The sequence below is a fragment of the Camellia sinensis genome, chromosome 6 (assembly GCF_055761805.1).
Source record: "Camellia sinensis isolate YWXY chromosome 6, ASM5576180v1, whole genome shotgun sequence".
In the NCBI taxonomy this organism is placed as follows: domain Eukaryota; kingdom Viridiplantae; phylum Streptophyta; class Magnoliopsida; order Ericales; family Theaceae; genus Camellia; species Camellia sinensis.
In genome coordinates, this window is record NC_138966.1 from 141,735,665 (window position 1) to 141,756,189 (window position 20,525).

The following is a 20,525-nucleotide window of genomic DNA, read 5'->3' on the forward strand; positions in this document are numbered from 1 at the left end:
AAATTATATATTATGTAATAATTCAGTCTAGATGCAAGTTTTCTTCTTTCTTATATTTTGGGATGCATGTTGTGCTTATGGTCTGTTGTGCACAAAATTGACTTGTGAATTGGTTACTTTTTCTGTTTCAAAACTTAAAATTTCGTAACTTTCATTCTATAAGCAGAGATATATCAAATAAGTATTCAATATAGAATTTTGAAGAAAAAAGATTTAAGAAATTTCTCAATAAAAACTACGCAATTTCATAACATCTTTTAAAAAATTAAAAAATTTCTTAGCTGTCATAAATTCTCACAATTAATGTGCAAAAGTTCAAAATCTCTCAAACAAAGAAACTGTTAAATTTTAAGTTTTAAAAAAATATATATATTATAAATACTTCACAAAAACTGTGAAAAACTAAGAAGTTTCAATTTTTCACACAATGTCATATTCTATATTAATCTTGTTTGATAAATCTTGACAAGTAGATTCCATAAATATAAAATTTAGTAGATTCCATATATATGTAAAAGAACAAGCTTTTTGAGTAGAAGATAACTCAATTATAGTAACATTAATTCATATACTTGGCAGCCAATATTGTTAGTCATGAAGTTCCCCTTCCTGTATTTACTCACTACTAAGATTACTACACTACTACATATCCATCATATACATTTTTGGAAGATTAGAATAAGAACATGCACTATACTCATACCATTGTCAACTTGAAACCAGATTAGTTTTTGAACTGTAACTAGATGAGCAGCATGACCGTTCAAGGATCCTACTTTCAGAGAAGTGGAGAGCCGTATGTTCCACCACCATATCTACTTGCTGGTCCACCTCCGAAGCTCTTTTGATGCTCAACAATGGACTGTACCAATGATTCAGGTAAGGCAACCCTCTGAAATTTAGGGGAACTGGTCTTGATGGGGGCCCACATGTCTGCACCGTTGCTGCTATCAACTCCAATAGTATATGATATCGGCACAAGACATAGACCTTTGCTTCTCAGGCTGTACTGTTCTAGTTCCTTGAAAAGGCATATAACAAAATTCAGGTACAATTCAGGCATAAACTTGGCTAATTACTCTAACAAAATTAGTTCCCATGCCATGAATAAATGTAATGTCAACATTCCATCAAAATCAAACCAGCCACAGTTACATCCAAAATGTAAATCCTATTTTCCTTCTGTTTAAAGAAGAAAAAAGAAAAATTCTCAAACTTGACAATAAAATCCAAGCAGTCTGACCAACTAATGCTCACCTGCATTTGAGCTGTGGGGGTATTCTGGAGGTACGGAGCACTCAATACCTGCAAACCACCAACAAAACCATGACCAAATGAGTTCAAAGTCCAAACATTGTCAAAACATCCCTTACACTTGTGAAGTTACAGTTCAGAATAGCAATTTTGAACTTTGAATACTAGCCAAGCAAATGGTCATGGCCTAAACATGCCAACCAGTCAACAATTTAACAGTCTGTAATTAAGATTCCTAGTATATGAAGCCCAATAGAAGTTAAAGAGGAACTCAAACTGGTTAAGAGTTACCAATCACGAGCTTTGATTAATCCCAAGAAGAAAACACTTAGGCCCATTTTGGTGGCTCAAATAGAACCATTCCTTTTAGAGTTTACTAATCAAATTCCGTCAATTTGTAAATGAGTTTAATTAAAATCTGTGTAGGCATTGAACAAAGCAGATTGCAAATCAGCCAATTTTAGATTAGGTAATTTTATATTCTTAAAGAACTCCAAACTTTTAAAAGAAAAAAATAACTTCGAATTCTCACCCAAAGGAAAAGTAAACTCTATAGATATTTAAGATGTTTCAATTCCACAACCAAACACGTCAAATTTCAAATAAGCTTCATTCTAAAAGCCCAATGTGAGTAGTAGATACAGGCTCTACATGCTTTACATATTTAAGAAAAAGAATTATGTTTTCCAAAAATAAAAATAATTAGTGGGAGTGAGCACAGTTCTGCACATTATTCAAAACAAAGCATAAAATCTGCAGTTTAAATCTCCATATTATCTTAACCAATGACGGGATACATCTCCATATGTTGTATAGAATAGTAAAGGCATTGACCCATAAGGAAGAAGACTCAGTCACAAGTGTGAAAATTTTTGCAACAAAAAATAATATTGCAACGTATAGCTGTAAATGCTGTTGCAAGTCTCTCGTGCTCAAATTTGAACCGAACAACTAATAATAAGCATTCCGACAGGCTCTCATTTAGATGTTAAAATAAAATTTGGACGATTTTGGAAAGGTAAAGCAACATATAAGGATTAGCCACTGGATATCCTTTATGCCAGCATAATTTAGAGCTAGATTGTCGACGGCTGCATGTACCTTTAAAGACATCCAATGAAAATGAAATTAAACAGTAAAGTAATTTTAAAGCAAAGAAAGGGAAGGCCAAACCTTGACTTGTTCGTGCAAAAAGCTAATATATTCCATTGTCTCCAGAAGAACGGAAGCTGTATCCGTCTGCAATGAATCCAGAATGCTTTATAATGACACAGGAAAATACTAACATCAAAAACTTTTTAGACAAAGCTATGAGATAAAGTGAATCAATATGATAAGTCTCAACATAATTCACTTTTACATCTCTGAAGTTTAAAGTGTATCTACATATTATCTTTAACTGTAAACCCACCTCAAAAGCCTTTGATATAGCATTGGCAAAATCATTTTTCTTTTTTTCCTTTTTTTGTGAGATGCAGCAATGAATTAACAGATAAATGTTGATTCTTCCCTTTTCTCATGCAATAAATATCTCTTATGCTTTGAGTAGAAAGATTAAATTGTCATACCTTCCCATATGGCGAAACAAGCTGTTGCAGAGCTGCAATTTTTTCACCAAGCTTCTCTTTACTCTCCTATCACCCAAAAGTACGTATTATAGATGGAAAAGCAAGCACTACATGAAGAAGGATGCGCCAAACAAACGAGTAGACCTCAAATTACGTTTCATAAGTTCCGTATCCCAATTATTGGCTAGCAAAAGAAAAGATCCACAACTTCATTAAGTAGACAACTTAAACTTATTGGTCAGTATAGATATCAAGCCCCCTAAGAGAGAACGATTTGAGAATCTAATAATTGCTGTGGGGTGTATGTGGGAACAGCTCCGAGGAAGAATTTTTTTAAATGGAAATCGAAATGAACTAGAAATCTCCAATATTTGAGGTGCTTATATTCTAGATTCCTGTAGTTAATTATATGCTGCTGAAGGGCTGCTTTAGTAATTTTTATATAAAATGGAATAACAGTTTAAGTCATAGAAGTGCTCTGGTTTGTAATACGATCGCAAACAATATTAGCATATGATAATTTCACTGTTTCCAATTTCCATTGATCATTGTAGATTACCAATCAAGGTAATCTTAGCACCATCCAACGTAATTTAGAGGTGTAATACGAGAAGATTGCAGAAATATAGGAGACTATAAGAAACCTTGGAGGAGATAGACAGATTGGCCTTATGTCGTTTTGATGCAAAAGACGTTAGACTGCCTTGATCAACAGAGACACAGCTCCTTTTGTGTTCCATCATTTTTTCCTCCTTTATTGCTGCTTCTCACGAGACAAAAGCCAAAGAAGAATTCAGTACAAATCAACAAAAGAAAAAAAAAGCATGCAAGCAAGTACAGTCCGCAAGGGAGTTTCAAATTTCCCACAAAAATAACTCCAAAGGTGCTAATTAAATTAACCCAATTGGCTGATCATATACATCAAGCTCCATCCAGTTTTCCTGGACAACAAGACAACAATGAAGCAGACAATTGTAAAACAGAAAATTGTTTGAGATTATCTTGCCAGAATCATTAAAAAGTCCAAATGATTCTATAACATATGACATCTTAACCAAAGGTGAAACAACCTCAACACAATATAATAAACATACATACAAATTTAAATTGGATTTACTAGTATGTTATAAGAGAAACAATAAATCAATGCCTGTAATACTCGCTGAATATCTATCTACTACGGCGTCAAACCACGCCTCTCAATTTTATCAGCCTAATTGATGTCCTCATAAATTTGATTGGGGTTTTAGGATCTTTTGTGTTCCAAATATTTTAGTAGAGCCAGTAATACTTGCTAGTTTTAGAAAGAAGAATGATCCTTGGCAGGAGGCCAGGGAATACAATCAAGTGAAAAAATATGATAGTACCAGCTAATTATTATGATACCATAAAAAAATAGTTCTTGACCCTACCCCCTTTTCTTTTTCTTTTTTTGGTTTTTTCTTAGATAAGTAGGTTCCTTGATCACTTTGAGAATAACAAAATGCAGAAGCAACAGACATTTTGGCAGTTATATAACTTATATCAAGTGGTCCTCCATTTGAAAGGTACAAAGAATCTTATTTACATGAACAAAAGACAGATAACTGAAATCCCACAGAAAGTATTCATTTAGGTGTATATATTTTGAAGCCCCCTTTGGTATTCCTGAGGTCGGTCACCACTGCTTAAAGGCTCCAAGTCCAATCTAGTTGAACATAAAGAGTGAAACATTTTCATGTAGAGCAGCAACATTAAGCCCTCGTTTGGCATAAGCTAAACGGGGTTTTTTGGCTAAAATAATCACAAAAAGACAAAATAGGCGTTTTAGCTCAACAGGACAAAATGTTACATTCAAACCATAATCATTTTATTTTTTCTCTCACAAAAATCAAAAATGACAAAAAAAACCTATTCCAAACGAGACTTTTTAGTTCAAGGTTAAAATGGCCAAAAAAATCAACCCACATTCCAAACAAACCCAAGCCACCCAAATCCCAAAAAACAATTAAGTGGTTGACATTTTGTTGGGATGATTATATTTAAGAAACATCCTAGGTAGGTTGTTGCTTGCTACCATTCTATGCCTAATATTTGTTTATTGGCATTCTCATTGCAAATTATAATAATAACTACAATATAAAACGTATACAACAAACCCAATTATATATGAATGATAATGATAATATTATAAACTACAAAAATTGCACTGTTTTTGGTCAAAGAAGAACCCTTAGGTGGCACCTGAGTATTTCAGAAAAATATAGGTTATGTTTGGTAGAGCTTTGAAACCTTAGTTCCATCATTTGGTTTGCACATGACGTTTGTTTACAGTTTTCAAAAGTTAATTCTACACTCACTTTTGAAGTCTCTGTCCAAGGCGGGAAAATTTGGGCTAACCGATTGTCCTTCCGGACATCCAGCCAATCGTCCTCGTGGACATCCGGCCGGTTGACTGGAACCGTGTATTTTTTTTTTTTTTTTTTTTTTTTTTAACAATTACCACTTGTTTATATTTTAAATAAAAAAAAAATTGAAATTTTTTAAAATTTTTTATGAGTTTTGAATAAAATTTTGAGTTGTATGATTGGTTATAAGTTGTAAATTTTTATATCAACTATCAGATGTCACATCAAAAAATTTTCACTCTTTTCAAAACTCATTTACCAAACAAATTTTCCATACTAAATTCATAATTCCAAAACTCACAAACTCAAAATACAACTATTATTCTCAAATCATATTTAAAAAATTCTACCAAACTTGATCATAATAATTATGGGAGTATTCAGCGCTGTCACATATAACATCCATAAAATTCATTAATGTGGGATTCACATATATTAGTGAGTGACCCGTATGGGTTTATAAATTCAAAAAAAATAAATAAATAAAAATAACAAAAGATCATTTCATATATCAACCAATTCTTTAACTTTGTTTTTTTTTTTTTAAATATCCAGGCCAGTGTTTTTTTTAGAATGCGCACTTCGAGTAATCTTGGGATTCTGAGTCGATCGATCTAACAAAAACGCAATAGTCCACCAATAAACCAGCTGAGAGTGGAAATCGAACTCAAGACGTCCAGAGTTTATGAGTTGTTTCGGAATTTTCCAATCTCAACTAACTGGACTACCTTTATTGGTTAATTCTTTAACTTCATTAAAATTCAGAAAACATCACTCTATTTTTTTCGAATCATGCCAAACGATCAGATTAATTACCAAGTACATATAAACTAACCCATCGATAGAATTGCATTGAAATCTGGCTAATAGCACATTAAACAGGAAATATAAACAATCATGTTTTGAGATTTTTGTGGCATAATCGACGGCCATAATACATATATAATAATGTAATCTATAATTACCCACATTTATGAAACAGAGTTATCATCTTATGTCATATTATATCTATTTATCGACAACACGCTTACACATGAAATAATAAACGGAAGTGATTGAGGGCCCTAAATTTCGGGGCTCGAATGCCCCGAAATTCCACTTTAGGTACCAAAAAAAAAAAAAAAAAAAAAGGAAAAAAGAAAGAAAAAAAGAAAACAGTTTCTAAAATTAGAAATTAGGGACATTAGGGACAAATTTTTTAGGACCACCAATCATTTTCCAATAATAAAATATAATAAAACATACCATCATATTATTATTGTTATGTGAATCTGATTGAGACAATTGAGACAAAAAAAGTCAACATCAGTGGGCCCAGATTTCGACTTTATAGAATTCACGAGGCGTTATTAATGCAGCCGTTTGCGTACAAAACCTTCTCATGTACTCCTAGTCCTAATGGAAAATTATACACTAATTTCAGAATATTTCATACCCTCTTACAAATTAATATTTATTATAATTTTATATTTTTAAATCACTCAATATAAATAATTAATATTTTATTGTCTCTATCCATCACATATTACATGAAACACAAGATGACTATAGTCTGAAATTATTAAATAATCACTTGATGACCGGACTCCGAAACTATCGAATAATCATTCCATATTAATACGGTACAGTGACTAATTAACATTATTAATATCTCAATCAACCCCATTCATCAATCAAATCTACCGTACCCAGCTGCACAGGCATGTCCAAAAAACTCTTTCATCCAAAAAGACAAAAAAAGCCCAAATCAGCAAAGCATCAAATGGAAATTTAAACTGAACAATTTAAACACCCCAATCTTCACAAAAGAACAACCCAGATAATCAAAACTTTCAATTCAAACAAAAAAAAAAGAGGAACATACCGCATTCCACCACACAATCTGAAGCTCCAATGGAAGCCTCTACAGACCCACCTCCAGAACTTTGATTCAAAGCGAGAAACTTCCCTTTTCTAACTCTTGACACTCTCTTTGTTGAAAAGGGTTTTAGGGTTTTGTCAAAGTAGCTGAGATGGTGTCAAGAACAATACCATACTACATCTTATTCTCTCTGTAAAAAGTCTCTAAATCCTAGTGTTTCGACACAAAACCAAAACCAAAACCTTCAACACGAACAAAGAACAAAGAAAAACTTGAAACGATTTGTCAGTCCAAAAAACCAGACCCAGAAACTCGCCGGGATGCGTCAAAATCGCAGGCGAGTCCCGGGAGAAGTAAAACAACACGAAAATGGTTTGGTTCTGAACAATGGGTTTTGCTATCAACAGAGAGTTGAGTGAAACATCACTAAAATTGATACTGTGTTCCACTATGCAATGGCTTGAAACGTGAGCTGAAATGAAAGAATGGCCGGAGAGGTTAACCGGCGAGGATGAAACTCCGGCGGGAGAGAAATGAGGTGGTGAAGGAGGAAGGGTTTTTGAAAGTGTTATATTTATATATATTTATATATTTATACAAATGAAAAAACAATTTTATATAATAAAGAAGTAAACACTATGTGCACATTCTTCAAATGTGTGCACCATATATCAGGCTCGTTTGGGAACCGCCTTTTTTAATTAAAGAGTTGAAAAATTAATAATTTATATTAAAAAGTTTTAAAAAAAAAAATTATTTTTTTACATTTTTTTGTAAAAAATTAAAAAATCATCCCAAACATACTAATTTTTTTAGCTCATATTTTAGCAAAATAGTCAAAAAATTACTAAATTAGCCTATTCCCAAACGAGACCTTATAATTAGGAAAAAAAATGATATAATTTTAATTTTTTAAATTATAATTATAAAAAAAATATTATAATTAAATATAATATGAGACATAATTAAAAATTTATTAGTTATATAATTAAAATAACGTTATATTAAAAACGGATATTTACCAATAAATCCTATTTGATAAATAGTTTGACCGATTGGTCCTAAGGTTATTTCTATTGTTCTGATTAGTCTTATTAGTGGGGGAATATCTTACCAGTTGATCCTATTTCCTTTGTTTGGTAATATTGAGTGGTCAAATATACCCTTCCTTGTGTGTGTCACGTGACATATATCATTCCAAGGCAAAAAGCATAAAGAGCCTTAGCCTCCGTTTGGGAAGTGGGTTGACTTTTTGGGTTTTTAGCTTTTTTGGCTATTTTAGCCTGGGTTAAAAAGTTTGGTTTGGGAAGGGCTTTTTGACTTTTTGGACTTTTTTTGTGAGAGAAGAATGTAATGATTATGGATTGGATGTGATATTTTGTTTTTTGTGACTAAAATAGCTTATTTTGTCTTTTGTGGCTAAAATAGCCAAAAAAGCCTCGTTTAGCTCTTGCCAAACGGAGCCTTAGTGTATTTTGTTGATGTGTGGCACCCACCGATCACCCTCATAAAGACACGTGCCAAACGCTGTGTGTCACGTGATATACATTATTTCAAAGCAAAAAGTATAAAGAACCTTAGTGCACTTTGTTTATGTGTGACACCCACCGATCACCCTCAATGTTGAGTGTTTGATTTGGGACATATGGGGTTGCATTGTGAGCATTTTTCCCGTCAGCGGTGTGTGGGGGAGTTGTGTGTCAGGGTGTTGCATGTCAGTTGTGATTTGTGTTTATAATGTCAAATGTGTTAACAATGGATATGGGTTTTCTTCTTTGGATTGTGTGCCACGTGGCACTCACCTCACTTACTTTTAGTTACCAGAAACCCTTAGTTTGATTCAGTGTTGTATGGCACCCATTGATGTGACATGTACCAGTCCTTATGTGTAAAACATAAAATGCCCTTAGTGCGCTTTTTTGGAATGTGACACCCAATTACATGGCACATGAAAAGCGACACCCAATTACATGGCACGTGACTTCCCTCACGCGACTTTTCTCAAATTGAAAACAGCACAATCAAGCTGCGCGGCTCACGCGCATTAAAAACAATTCTCGTGTCCAGCTGTAATGCTAACACAAACAACCAAATTAAATGGCAAATGCGTCATTTCACAAACAGAAGGACCAAACGGAACATTAGAAAACATTTGGGACCAAATGGATCATAAGTTCAACATTTAGGATTTATTGGTAACTTTTCCTATAAAAAAAGTATTTTTTTTTTCATTTTTTTTATCAAATTAATTTTTAGTATGTGTTTAGTGTAATAGATGGCTATTTTTGTTGATATTTTTTTATGGTTATCATGTAAGAGATAGTCGTACTTGTTGTTAGGACTTTTCTTAAGTATGCCTTGTATATGGTATGCAAGGCATTTACGACCTTGCATTTACACCTTCTTAAGTGTGCATTTACGACATTTTTTTGCATTTACACCTTGCATATGGTGTGCAACCTTAAGGGGGTTGCACACTTAAACATTACCCTTGTTGTTAACAGATATTTTTGGATAATAATGATGATTATTAGGCTTTTAATGTGTAATCAATATGTTTAATATATGAAATGTTTTTAGTTTTAAATTTTTTGATTTAATGGATTAGTTTAATAATTATATCAAAATTGTTGCCATTTTTAATTTTTGAAAAAATAGAAACTAATTTAATGAAAAAAATTATATAAAAAAAAAACTATTTCTACCGTCCCAAAGATAAAATTATATTAAAATGATGTGTTTTTAAATTTTTTTCACCAATTTAATAAAAATTCTGAAAATAGATTCTGACAAACCAAACCAAACAAACTTTTATAACCAATAAAGTTCCAGTATTATTTATTAAAAAAAGGTCATTACATTTCAAACAACATATGAATTAACCCGCACAAAATAAGTTGTATGACAACTTTATTCTTGAAATAGACCGTTTACAAAGAAAATAATTTTTTGTTAGAAATAAGATTCAAAGTTAAATACATTACAATTAAAAAGTTTTGAATAAAAATTACACAAGACATAAATTACAGAAACTATTAATATAATTCGCTGATTTAAAAAATAAATTATATTAAAAATTATAAAAAAAAAGGATCCAGCTTGTCTCAAGTTGAGATCAAGACTAGACCCGTCCAGTTCGGCCCATGGGATCCATTTTTTGGGCCTGTTTTGATAATCCGAACCGTGCAATGTGTAAAACTCATCGAGTACTACATGCTTATAAAAAATCACGTTAATCGGATATAAATAGTTATGTGATTAAATCAGTTTTTTATAAAAAAAATAGACGGTGAAACAATTAACGATTGATAAAAAACTGTTTTGTTCACATAGCTATCGATATCTGATCAACGTGATTTTTTACAAGTATATAATACTCGACGAGTTCTACACATTGAACAGTTCAAATTATCAAAACGGGACCCGTAATGAACTCCCACAGACTCAACAGTACGATCCAGTCCGATCTTGAACTAGACCAAAGCCACTGCCTAAAAAAACAAATTACAATGGCCAGCTGGTGCCTTCTCTCATACAGCTGCTAGTGGGCTCACCGTATGCCGTTGCGTTAGCGCTTGACTCGAAAACTTTCACTGCCATTAGCTTATTCCTCAAAACAACAGGCACGCACTGCCATTAGCCTGCCCATTGTGACATTTAAAATGAGTTATAGAGGTATATTTTCGAAAGTTAGTAAAAGTTAGTTTTTTAAATTTTTTAATTTATTTTTTTTTTATAGGTAAAAAATTTGAGAAATAATGTGGCTCAAAATAGATAAAAAGTTAAAAATTGACTTTTTATTTTCTTCCCAAAAAGACCCCATAAGAGGAATAGCATCTTCAATACAGATACTCTTAACAAGATCGAATTGTACTTTTAAACATGTTAATATTTGCAAAGATCTTTACACATTTCAAAGCCCGCTCGATCATTGAAATTTTGTTTTTAATTATGTAAACTCAATATATGCAGTAGCACTTAAATCCTATATGTCTCTTTTGAAAATATGTTATTTTAACAACTTAACCTTCATTTTTTTTACTTTTTTGATGAAGTGATTAAAAAATAATAATATTAAAGTTGATTTTTTTTTTATAAATAAAATAATACTAAAACATTTAACTCCAGAAGAATAAAGAAGGTATGAATAATACTCCTTTCAAATACTTTTAACCATAAAATAGTCAAATTTAAACTATTCTCACTATTTTTCTAAGTAAAATTCTAAGCGCTTTTTCTGAGTACTTCAAACTCCACTGTTCTAAACATTTTTCTTAATCTTTCTTCGATAACATACCTTTACGCTGTATTTGATTAGGAGATTTGGTAATGAATTTGAAAAGAGAAAGAGAAAAAATGTGTAAAATTAGATGAAACGTAAGTATATTTTATTTATATTTCACCTACTTTTTTTAATTTCTTTTTCAAATATATTTTCAAATTCCCCAATAAAATACAGCATTAATAATGCACTGAATTAGTGATTGGTGAATGCTAATTATTAATAGCTTCTCTTGACAATGATTCTCTCTCTTGACAGATTAGTAACAAGATTTCCGTTGCTGCGTGACTTTGTTGGGAGATCATTTTGTTAAGAATAATATTATATATACCAATTGATATATTAATTAGTATACACATATAACACAATTTAAAAAATTTAATATTTATAATTTGTATAAGGATAAATTAAAAATACATTTTTTAAGATTTGATTAAAATACAAATCACCGCTGTGATTTTAAAAATTACATTCCACCCCCTAAAATTTTTAATTTCATAACAAATTATTCTTTTTATTAATAAATCATCAAGTCAATTAATAATTTTTAATGATATTAAAAGTATGTTTTAATTAATAATTTAGATAATTTTATTATTGTATAGAAGAGTAATCATACATTTCATTTTTTTGGTTAATTTTGCTAAATAAAAAATTATAATAAAGAGGTATTAATTTATAATTTTTGAAATCACAAGAAACAATCTGTATTTTAAATAAACCTCAAAAGGTGTATTTGTAATTTACCCATTGTTTAATTAATGAAATCAATAATAATATCATAACATATGTCAGTACACTTATTGATACATTTATTAGTACATATAGCACTACTATTTTCTTAATTAACCACGATTATCTTCTGTTGATGGTAGTGCATTAACTAATATAAACCATACAAAATTACGCAAATGACCATAGATTGGATTAAAAAAAAAAAAATGTACTGCGGGAACAAGTTCATAAAAATAACAGAATAATGTGTTAGCCCAGTGGCTGTGTAATTTTCTAAGACATCATAGATTCGACTCTTCCTCTCTCCTTTATATCAAATCTATGCACGTTATTAATCATATATTTATGAAAAATTAAGTGCGGGCTTGACACGACTATCAGGTTGCTTCACTAGAGATGGCAATTTGAACCCGGTCCGATGAGGACCCAACCCCCCGATCCCAAATTGAACGGATTTTCCCGGAAAAATATCCCCGACGGGACGGGAATGGTATTCAAAAACCAATCCCCGAACAGTTTCGGGCTGGGGACAGGGAAATTACGGTTTATCCCCGATGTGAAATTACAATTTTACCCCTATATATATATATATATATATATTAACCAAACCCATGTCTCTCATCTCACAGATCATCTCACTTTCACTTCTCTCTCTCGCAGAGCCGTGTCTCTCATCTCTCTCTACCTCACTCACTCACTGACTTCTCTCTCTCTCAGATCCACCACCACCGCCGTCCAACTCGCACCACCACCGCCACTGCGTCTCTCACCCAGATTTACCACCACCGCCGTCCAACTGGCACTGCCGCTTCACCTCCGTCGTTGACTCTCCACTTTCATCCACCTCGTCACTCTCGCACCTCTCCTCCACCTCTGTCTACCTCGCACCGCCGCTCCACCTCCTCCGTCGTCCATCGCGCCGATCTTCTAAGCCACGACAGAGAAGATGAATATATATATATACATCGCGCCGATCTTCTCCACATCTTCTCCATCGTGCCGATCTTCTGGGTAATATATATACATATACATATACATATATATATATATATATACATTTTGTTGTTGTTGATGTTGATGATACTATAGTTGTTGATGTTGATAATACTCTAATTGTTGATGATGATGATACTCCAGATCTTCTCCAACTGCTGTTGTGTTTTTTTTTTTTTTTTTTTTTTGGGTTGGGGAATATTCAAGGTCGGGGGTGAGGACACTGATAGGCTCCCCATCGGTGATCGGGGCCGGGGGAATTTTCACCATCGGAGATCGAGGACAGGGAGTGTGCCCCGTTGCCATTCCTATGCTTCCACTGTAACTTGAGCATCACAAGTTCAGTATACAAAACAAAAACCCCTACCGTTGCAGGAATAAAACTGCATTCATCTGAACCTTTCCAAACCCTGCAATGGCGGAAATCTCATGCATTGCAATGACTGCCCTTTATGTTGTGTTTAGTTGAGGGATTTAAGGAGAGATTTAAAAAAAATAAAATAAAAAAGGTAAGTGAAATATGAATAAAACATACCCTTATATTTCACCTAATTTCACACATTTTCCCTTTCCAAATCCCTTTCCAAATTCCCCAACCAAACACAGCTGGAAAAGTCATGAAACCAGTTTAACATCTCCAACTCAAACTTAAGTATGCAGAAATATGAGGGCAGCAAAAGGAAAATAGATTAAAGGGCCTGATGAACTCAATCTTGTTATTTACATTTTCTTTCAAGAGTTCACGGGTAGCTTTAAGGAAGAGCTACTAGGATTTACTGCAGTAAATTTCTCAGACATTCATGCCAACTTCTGATTTAAATACAACTCGGAGACAAAAGCAGTGTACAAAAAACAAGTGCTCCCATGGAGAGTATTAGGATGCTTTGGTCACCGGAAAGGGTCCCCCAACAATTGATACCTTCCTTCCTATCCTTGGAGAAACTAAGAATCACAAGGTAAAAATTAAATTATTAAAAACTCAAAACATCGTCTTTGTAGAAGTGAACAAATGAAAACTCAAAAATTGTCAAATCATGATCGATCAAAATGAAACCAACATAAAGTCACAGCCAAGATGCATACGAATTCATCTCCATCCATATTGCAGAAGGTATTACATACGTATTATCTTCTTTTTCTTTCTTTCTTATGGATAATCGGTATATGCATATATGTGTATTCTTATGTATATTTTGATTTATTTTCCCTAACGTCAAGACAAAAAATGAGAAGTACGTAGAGAGAGAGAGAGAGAGTAAAATTGACAAACCTGTCTTCTCCTTCGGCTTTGTATAATGTAGCACGAGCGGATCATCACATAACATGGCAGAAGAAAACCAGCAAATTGCAGAAGGGTAACCTGGAACTGAAATTAACCACGTTATACTACCCTTTATTTTATTTTATTTTTTGATCATCAACAAAAGAAAAATTATTAGGAAAGAAGAGTACCAGGCAATATGTGGACGAAGAATACTCAAATGAAGAGAATATGAAAGTATAAATTAACTAACTGAATACAAATCCCTGCTTTCACCTCTCATATAATATTCATAAAGTATTTGAGGCATTAATGAATGTAAATACATGTATATCTCTACACAAAATAGTCATTCATGATTAAAATAATTGTTAAAAAGATTCTGAAAGTCTTATTGAACATAAATGGGAGAGTAAAAGACAGACTTGCATCATTCAAGGATAGACCTAGGTTTACTGAATATTCAAGGCATAAGAATCATAGTAATCACTCGTTAACAGTAATTCAACGACAAGAAACAATCGAAAGATCCTAAACATGAATTTTAAATATTCAAGAGTGATGATAATGCAACATTGCAATCTCTCCTCTCTCACCACCAAACACAGAGGCAGGAAGATAGAAGTAAACATTGATGCATTTATGTATATTTTAATGTATGCATATAAATACACACAAATTTTAAGCATCATCATCTTGGACTTACATTGAAGAATGTTGACGGCTCTTGCACCATCCCAAAATCTCTGGTGACCATCAGAACTTGGCGTATAAGCAGGATTAACATCAGCTGTATGGCAAACTTTTGATTAATCTTCCACTACTCTAAATTTCTGCTTTGCCCTCAAGACAAAAAGTTCATAAAATAGCTTTTTTAGAATACTTAAAACTCTAATTTCCTAATATTAGGAAGGCATAACTAATAATAGTTGTCAAATTTTCAGTAGGGATTTCGGTTACTTACAATGATAGCCACAGAGCGGATGCAAGCAAGGCTACTGTTTGCAACACCATAGTCATCATACTCTGACTGCAAGAACTGACGCTCAGCAGCAGTTAAAGCCAGGAAATGAGAATCCCGCAGATCAATATGTGGCCCCCATGGTTGCCTGAAGAAAACGGGGAAAAGAAAGAAAAGAGATGACTACAAATATTAAAAGCTAATAAATTAACCTGTGGTAAACTGACAAGCACATCTAATTGGGGAGGAAAAGTATGGTGCGCTTGGAGAATGTATTTTGACCATTAAAATATACGAGGGGGCAAATATCCACAGATTCTAGTTGATGTATTGTTAAACCTCATTTAGCATAAGGAGCGAGGAGCAGGCTCCTAGTCTAATCTACAGTTATGAATGACCCATGCATCTACTTATCAATTTGATACACTGCACCTCAATCTCCAACTACATGGAAGCAATGTCCATAGGGACACAATGACATACTACGGTCAACACCAATCTTCATCTCTTTCATGCCCCCACCGTCTAAAAATATGCAAACTGGAGAGAGAGACACGAGAGCAAGAGATAACTTTTAAGGATACTTTACATCCAATTGAAAGTAGCATTCCCCTTTGAGTGGCCAATTCATTGACTCATCAATTAGAAATACAATATCTAATTTCAGATTTTTGTGGCAATAAAGCCCAACATCTAAATATAACAGTTATAAATGAAGAGGCCACATAAAAACATGTCTAAATCTCAATCATGACATTCTCAAGTGATAGAGTAACTTAATCTGCAGGTGTTACAAATTTTTACTTTCTCCATAACCCATTTCATGCTCCATTTGCTTGCTTGCAAAGAAGACCGCGCAGGGAAGGGGGGGGGGGGGGGGGGGATAAAATATGCAATCTCACAACTATATGGGTTGGAATCATTATGATAGCTTTCAGTATTTTCTTTCCACAATCTGTACATCAACCTACTAGAGCATCATTTATAAACAAATGAAAATGAATCTCCGAAGCAAATTTTCCTAAAAGACCTTGAAGTGCAGATAACTTTCAAAGAAATTGGAGGATATATCCCATTAAAGAACCACAAATTTAAAAATTGAGTTCAGAACAGAAAGTTATAGGTGTGACGTAGCCTTCTTCAATTACCTAATATCAATGGCCATAACCTCAGGATTGCTCTTTGGTGGAAGAATGTAATTTGGAGAATAGACCTATTAAGAAATGGAAATACAACATCACTCTTCAAGTTGTTGCATATACTCAACATTCATGTAAACCTTTAGAAAAATAAGGAAGCTACAAAGTTCCAACCTGACTGCAAATTTCACAGGTGATATCACCTTTCTTGTTGCACCATCTTTGAATGCACTTCCTATGAGCAAACTACATGGCAGAGACGAAAACCTCAGAAGACATTCATAAATCTCAAACCTAACAACTAACTACAGAACGCCCATATATCTCTTGATAATGCAGATCAGTAAATTATGTGACTCATCCAAATGTTGAAATAAAAAATGCAAGATAAAAGCTCACGAACCGAATTACAAGAATATATTAATACACACACATATATTGAAACATGTAAACAAGGAAAATACCAAGAGAAGCACCCTTGATAACTATATAATCAGCATGAATTGAAAGAAATATCTCAAATGACAGCACAGAAGGTGCAAGGAACATATACCGGTAATGAAGAAAATCCAAAATACAGAAGTCTATTGTTGCACATTGATGGTAAATAAAATATGAAATTTAAATGGATAAAAGTAAATATATTAGTCACTGTATACATTACACAACATGGAATTGACAATTAGAAAAGGAACTCCCACACAATTACCACAAGCACAAAACAGCAATGTTGATCCAAATGATTTAATAGAGGTATCCCAGGCACAGTGATTTAAACACAAAATGTGAATACCAAAACCAACTACTTAGGCAAATTAAATCACAATGGGTATTAGATTTAATTAAAAAAAAAAAAAAGTATGATTAAAGTAATTCAATAGAAATCCTAAAAAATATATCCATAAAATTAAATTGGGATGTCAAAGAACCACAAAATGTAAATGCAATGGTTAGGAAGAGAAATATGATCACCACAAATAGAAGTAAGTTAAAATATTAGGGAATGGGAAAGACCTAAATTACCGGTTGATGCGATAGTAAAAAGGAAATGAGTTTATTTAATTTATCTATTCATGTAGCCTTTTTTGACAAAACATAATGGCGAAAATAATTCAAGTAATCGACCCCACTTGATTGACTGGGTTTGGAATGAATCATAAAACAAACACAAGATAAGTATTAACCATGTGGTACAAAATAGAGACAGGGAAGGAGGAGAGAGAGAGAGATGAAACAATAGGCACAGTAACTCAAAATTATGCTTAATCCTTTACAAAGAACAAGAGACAATTTCCAAGCAAACCAATGAATACCAACAAACCAAGGGAAAACGAAAGCAGAAAGGAACCTTAATCACAATTAATAAACTAATTAATAATTTCTGATACTAGCTCAAATTTTCAAACAGCAACAAGCAGCAAGGAAACAATTAATAAAGGTATTCATCATAATTAATAAACCACTTGCTAATATTAATATGGAGAATCTACCAAAAACCTAAGTGCATTAAAAAACAACAATACATGGAAATATTGCATATTGTTTGAATAAAATACCAACAGTGCAAACAATTAATAAAGGTATTCATCAAATCACATTCAAAGCAGCATGGAAAATAGAACTTCATACAGTGAGAGTTCATATCTAATAACCCACACCACACTATGTAATAGATTCAACAAAGGAAAAATTCAAGGCCAAACCCATCTATCAAGCAAAGACACTGAAAATTAGAATAGAAAAGTAGGCATCTTTGGAAGCAATTTCATGGACTCCAAACTCCAATTACCTGAAGCCCAACAACACGACCTAGAAGAATTAGGATGAGGTGGAAATGTACCAAAAAATATGCACACACCCAAAAAACAAAATATTGAAATAAATGTAAGGATAGAGGGATAGAACACAAAACCCTAAAAATTTAAAAATAAATAAAACAAATAAAAAAGATGGCTAGAAAATTTTACTTGAAAGAAGTCCCTCAACCCCAAGTATATTCATTATATGTTTCCAAAAAACAACAAAACTACGGAAAAAGGTGACACACAGATGCGCAGAGAGAGAGAGAGAGAGAGAGAGAGAGAGAGCACGCATAGTTTCAACAAAAACAAATTCAAAGAGCACATAACTGCACAAAGAAGCACCCACATGGCAAAACCAACAAAAATAAATAAAGAAAAATCAGTCCTTCAAAGGGAAAAAGCACATTTTCCAAGCAAACCCAGGACAGATATGTGAAGCAAAAAAGTGAAATTTAAGAAAAGAGGAGAGAAAAAAAAGAAGAGAAAACCCAGAAAAAGTGAATGAACCTTGAGAGTGCCATTGCAGGCACAAGGAGCCTCCATCTGATGCTCTTCATCTTCCTCCTGACAAATCCTACACTCTCTCACAACCTTTTCTGAACAACCCACACCTCCACCATTGCTGTTCTTAACAAAGACCACTCCGCTATTATTAACAGAGGACAACAGATCATTATCAATCACTACTTCACCACCACTAGCACCACTAGCACCTCTCAAGAGTCTTTCTCTCTCATTGACAGACTCAAAGCAAGCTGATGCTATTAGCCTATCAACACACACCATGAATTCATCCACCATCTCTCTGCTCTTTCTCTCTCTAGAATTAAAGAAGAATTGGGGGAAAAAACAGAACAGAGTGGGAGAGAGAGTGAGACCTGTGTTTTAAAAAGGTGTTGAGAGCTGTAGCCTGTGGGGGCGGAATTTACGAAATAGGACTGTTTTTATGCGTGTGGACTAAAATGCCCCTGTTGGGTTGGTGTATTTGCAATTAGGCCAGAAATATCCACTGCCCCAAGTACAGGAGGGTCAGGGAAAATTTATTTCTATTTTATTGTCAGATGATGCTACTGATACGCGTCAATCTGTCAGTGTCGAGCGCCATTTACTTCTAGATTCTTACTTTAAAAAAATGTTAGAAATTTTAAAATTTTTAACGGCAGTGATAGAGAGCCCGAAAGGGGGTGGTCCGAATGCCCCGAAATTTTTTTTTTTTTTTTTTTTTTCAGCAGACGAAGAAGAGAAGGAGGGGAGGGGAGGGGAGGGGAGGGGGAGGAGGAGGGGGAGGAAGGACTGGAGGGGGCCTAAAAAATGGAGGAAGAAGACGGAGGAAGAAGAGGTGGCGATCGGCGACGAGCAGAGGCGGAGGCGGCGAGCAGAGGCGGCGAAGGCGACGAGCAGAGGCGGCGATCGGATCGGCGACGCGATCGGCGACCGGCGACGTCGACGATCAGAGCAGAGCAGCGAGGCGGCGAAGGCGGAGGCGCGGCGACCGGCGACGACGACGGCCTCTCCCTCTCCCTCTCTTTCTCTTTCTCTTTCTCTCCTTCTCTTTCTCTTTCTCTCAGACTGAGGAAGAAGAAGAAAAAAAAAAAAAAAAAAAATCAAAACCCAAAACGACGTCGTTTTGGGTTTTGAGCCAACTTCGAGCCACTAATTTCGGGCCCTCAAGCATTATTGAATTTTTAATTAGGAGTGATTTAGAATGTTTTAAATAAGTGTATTTTTAAATTTTTTTATAAAATATAATTTGAGTATAGATTAGGTTTAAAGTGATATGATAGACAGATAAGAGTATTTCCAACGGTGTACCAAATGTTTCACCAAATCTGAGTAAAAAATGGGTCATTTTCTTAATTTGATACTTCGCGCTCCAACGGTTCAACATCAAATCCGTTTCATCAAATTTGCGCTGGGCAACCGGCCGGTCAACCGGTAACGGCAAATTTTTTTTTTTTTTTACCGGTTTGAACTTTTTTTTTTTGAACTTTTTGAACTTTTGGTGGTCGACCGGGTGGTCAACCGGCCGGTCGACCACCTAGGCAAAAAATTTTTTTTTTTTTTTTGACTAGTTTGAACCTTTTTGTGAACGGTCTGAACTTTCTCCGGGGTGACCGGTTGGTCAACCGGATGGTCGACCCGTTCGTCTCATCCCAACGGTTAGGAACAGTGATTTGGTTAAACGCTTCGCCTGCACTCAGTTTGGTACCATTTTTGCTGAATTCTGGATTTGATATCGATCTGGTGAAACCGTTGGAGCTTAAAAAAGTGGCTTTTTCACC

The 20,525-nt window shown here is 33.9% G+C and overlaps 2 protein-coding genes across 5 annotated transcripts; both read right to left on the reverse strand.

Moving 5' to 3' along the window:
• Window positions 1-525: 525 nt before the first annotated feature.
• LOC114258314 (transcription factor bHLH153-like) lies at window positions 526-7,665 on the reverse strand. Its single transcript, XM_082874940.1, has 6 exons — window positions 7,074-7,665; window positions 3,467-3,592; window positions 2,823-2,888; window positions 2,428-2,493; window positions 1,258-1,305; window positions 526-1,021 (listed from the first exon to the last, which is right to left on the reverse strand). The coding sequence occupies exons 2-6, from the start codon at window positions 3,563-3,565 to the stop codon at window positions 779-781; spliced, it is 522 nt and encodes a 173-aa protein (XP_082731066.1). The 5' UTR covers window positions 3,566-3,592; window positions 7,074-7,665; the 3' UTR covers window positions 526-778.
• A 6,080-nt stretch (window positions 7,666-13,745) lies between these two features.
• Window positions 13,746-19,258, reverse strand: LOC114258311 (uncharacterized). Of its 4 annotated transcripts, none has more exons than XR_014333179.1 (7): window positions 18,751-19,120; window positions 16,616-16,687; window positions 16,451-16,515; window positions 15,306-15,450; window positions 15,048-15,174; window positions 14,351-14,440; window positions 13,746-14,022 (listed from the first exon to the last, which is right to left on the reverse strand). XR_014333179.1 is itself a non-coding variant. In XM_082874931.1 (7 exons), exons 1-7 carry the CDS (start codon window positions 19,042-19,044, stop codon window positions 14,008-14,010), a joined length of 771 nt encoding a protein of 256 aa, XP_082731057.1. In that variant the 5' UTR covers window positions 19,045-19,258; the 3' UTR covers window positions 13,746-14,007. The 4 variants fall into 4 exon arrangements, 2 of the variants coding, with proteins under 2 accessions (XP_082731057.1, XP_082731058.1); XR_014333178.1 differs by having other exon boundaries at window positions 14,351-14,446; XM_082874931.1 differs by having other exon boundaries at window positions 14,351-14,446; window positions 15,048-15,131; window positions 18,751-19,258.
• Between the last annotated feature and the right edge of the window lie 1,267 nt (window positions 19,259-20,525).

Excerpts from the sequence above, each read along its gene's own strand:
- LOC114258314 (XM_082874940.1), bottom strand. The coding sequence starts at position 3,565 with ATGATGGAACACAAAAGGAGCTGTGTCTCTGTTGATCAAGGCAGTCTA. Across the intron at positions 2,889-3,466 it reads ATCTGTCTATCTCCTCCAAG|GAGAGTAAAGAGAAGCTTGG; the intron begins GTTTCTTATAGT and ends TTTGGGTGATAG. Across the intron at positions 1,306-2,427 it reads TTTTGCACGAACAAGTCAAG|GTATTGAGTGCTCCGTACCT; the intron begins GTTTGGCCTTCC and ends GGTGGTTTGCAG.
- LOC114258311 (XM_082874931.1), bottom strand. The coding sequence starts at position 19,044 with ATGGTGGATGAATTCATGGTGTGTGTTGATAGGCTAATAGCATCAGCT. Across the intron at positions 16,516-16,615 it reads CCTGTGAAATTTGCAGTCAG|GTCTATTCTCCAAATTACAT; the intron begins GTTGGAACTTTG and ends ATTTCTTAATAG. Across the intron at positions 15,132-15,305 it reads TCCGCTCTGTGGCTATCATT|CTGATGTTAATCCTGCTTAT; the intron begins GTAAGTAACCGA and ends TTTGCCATACAG.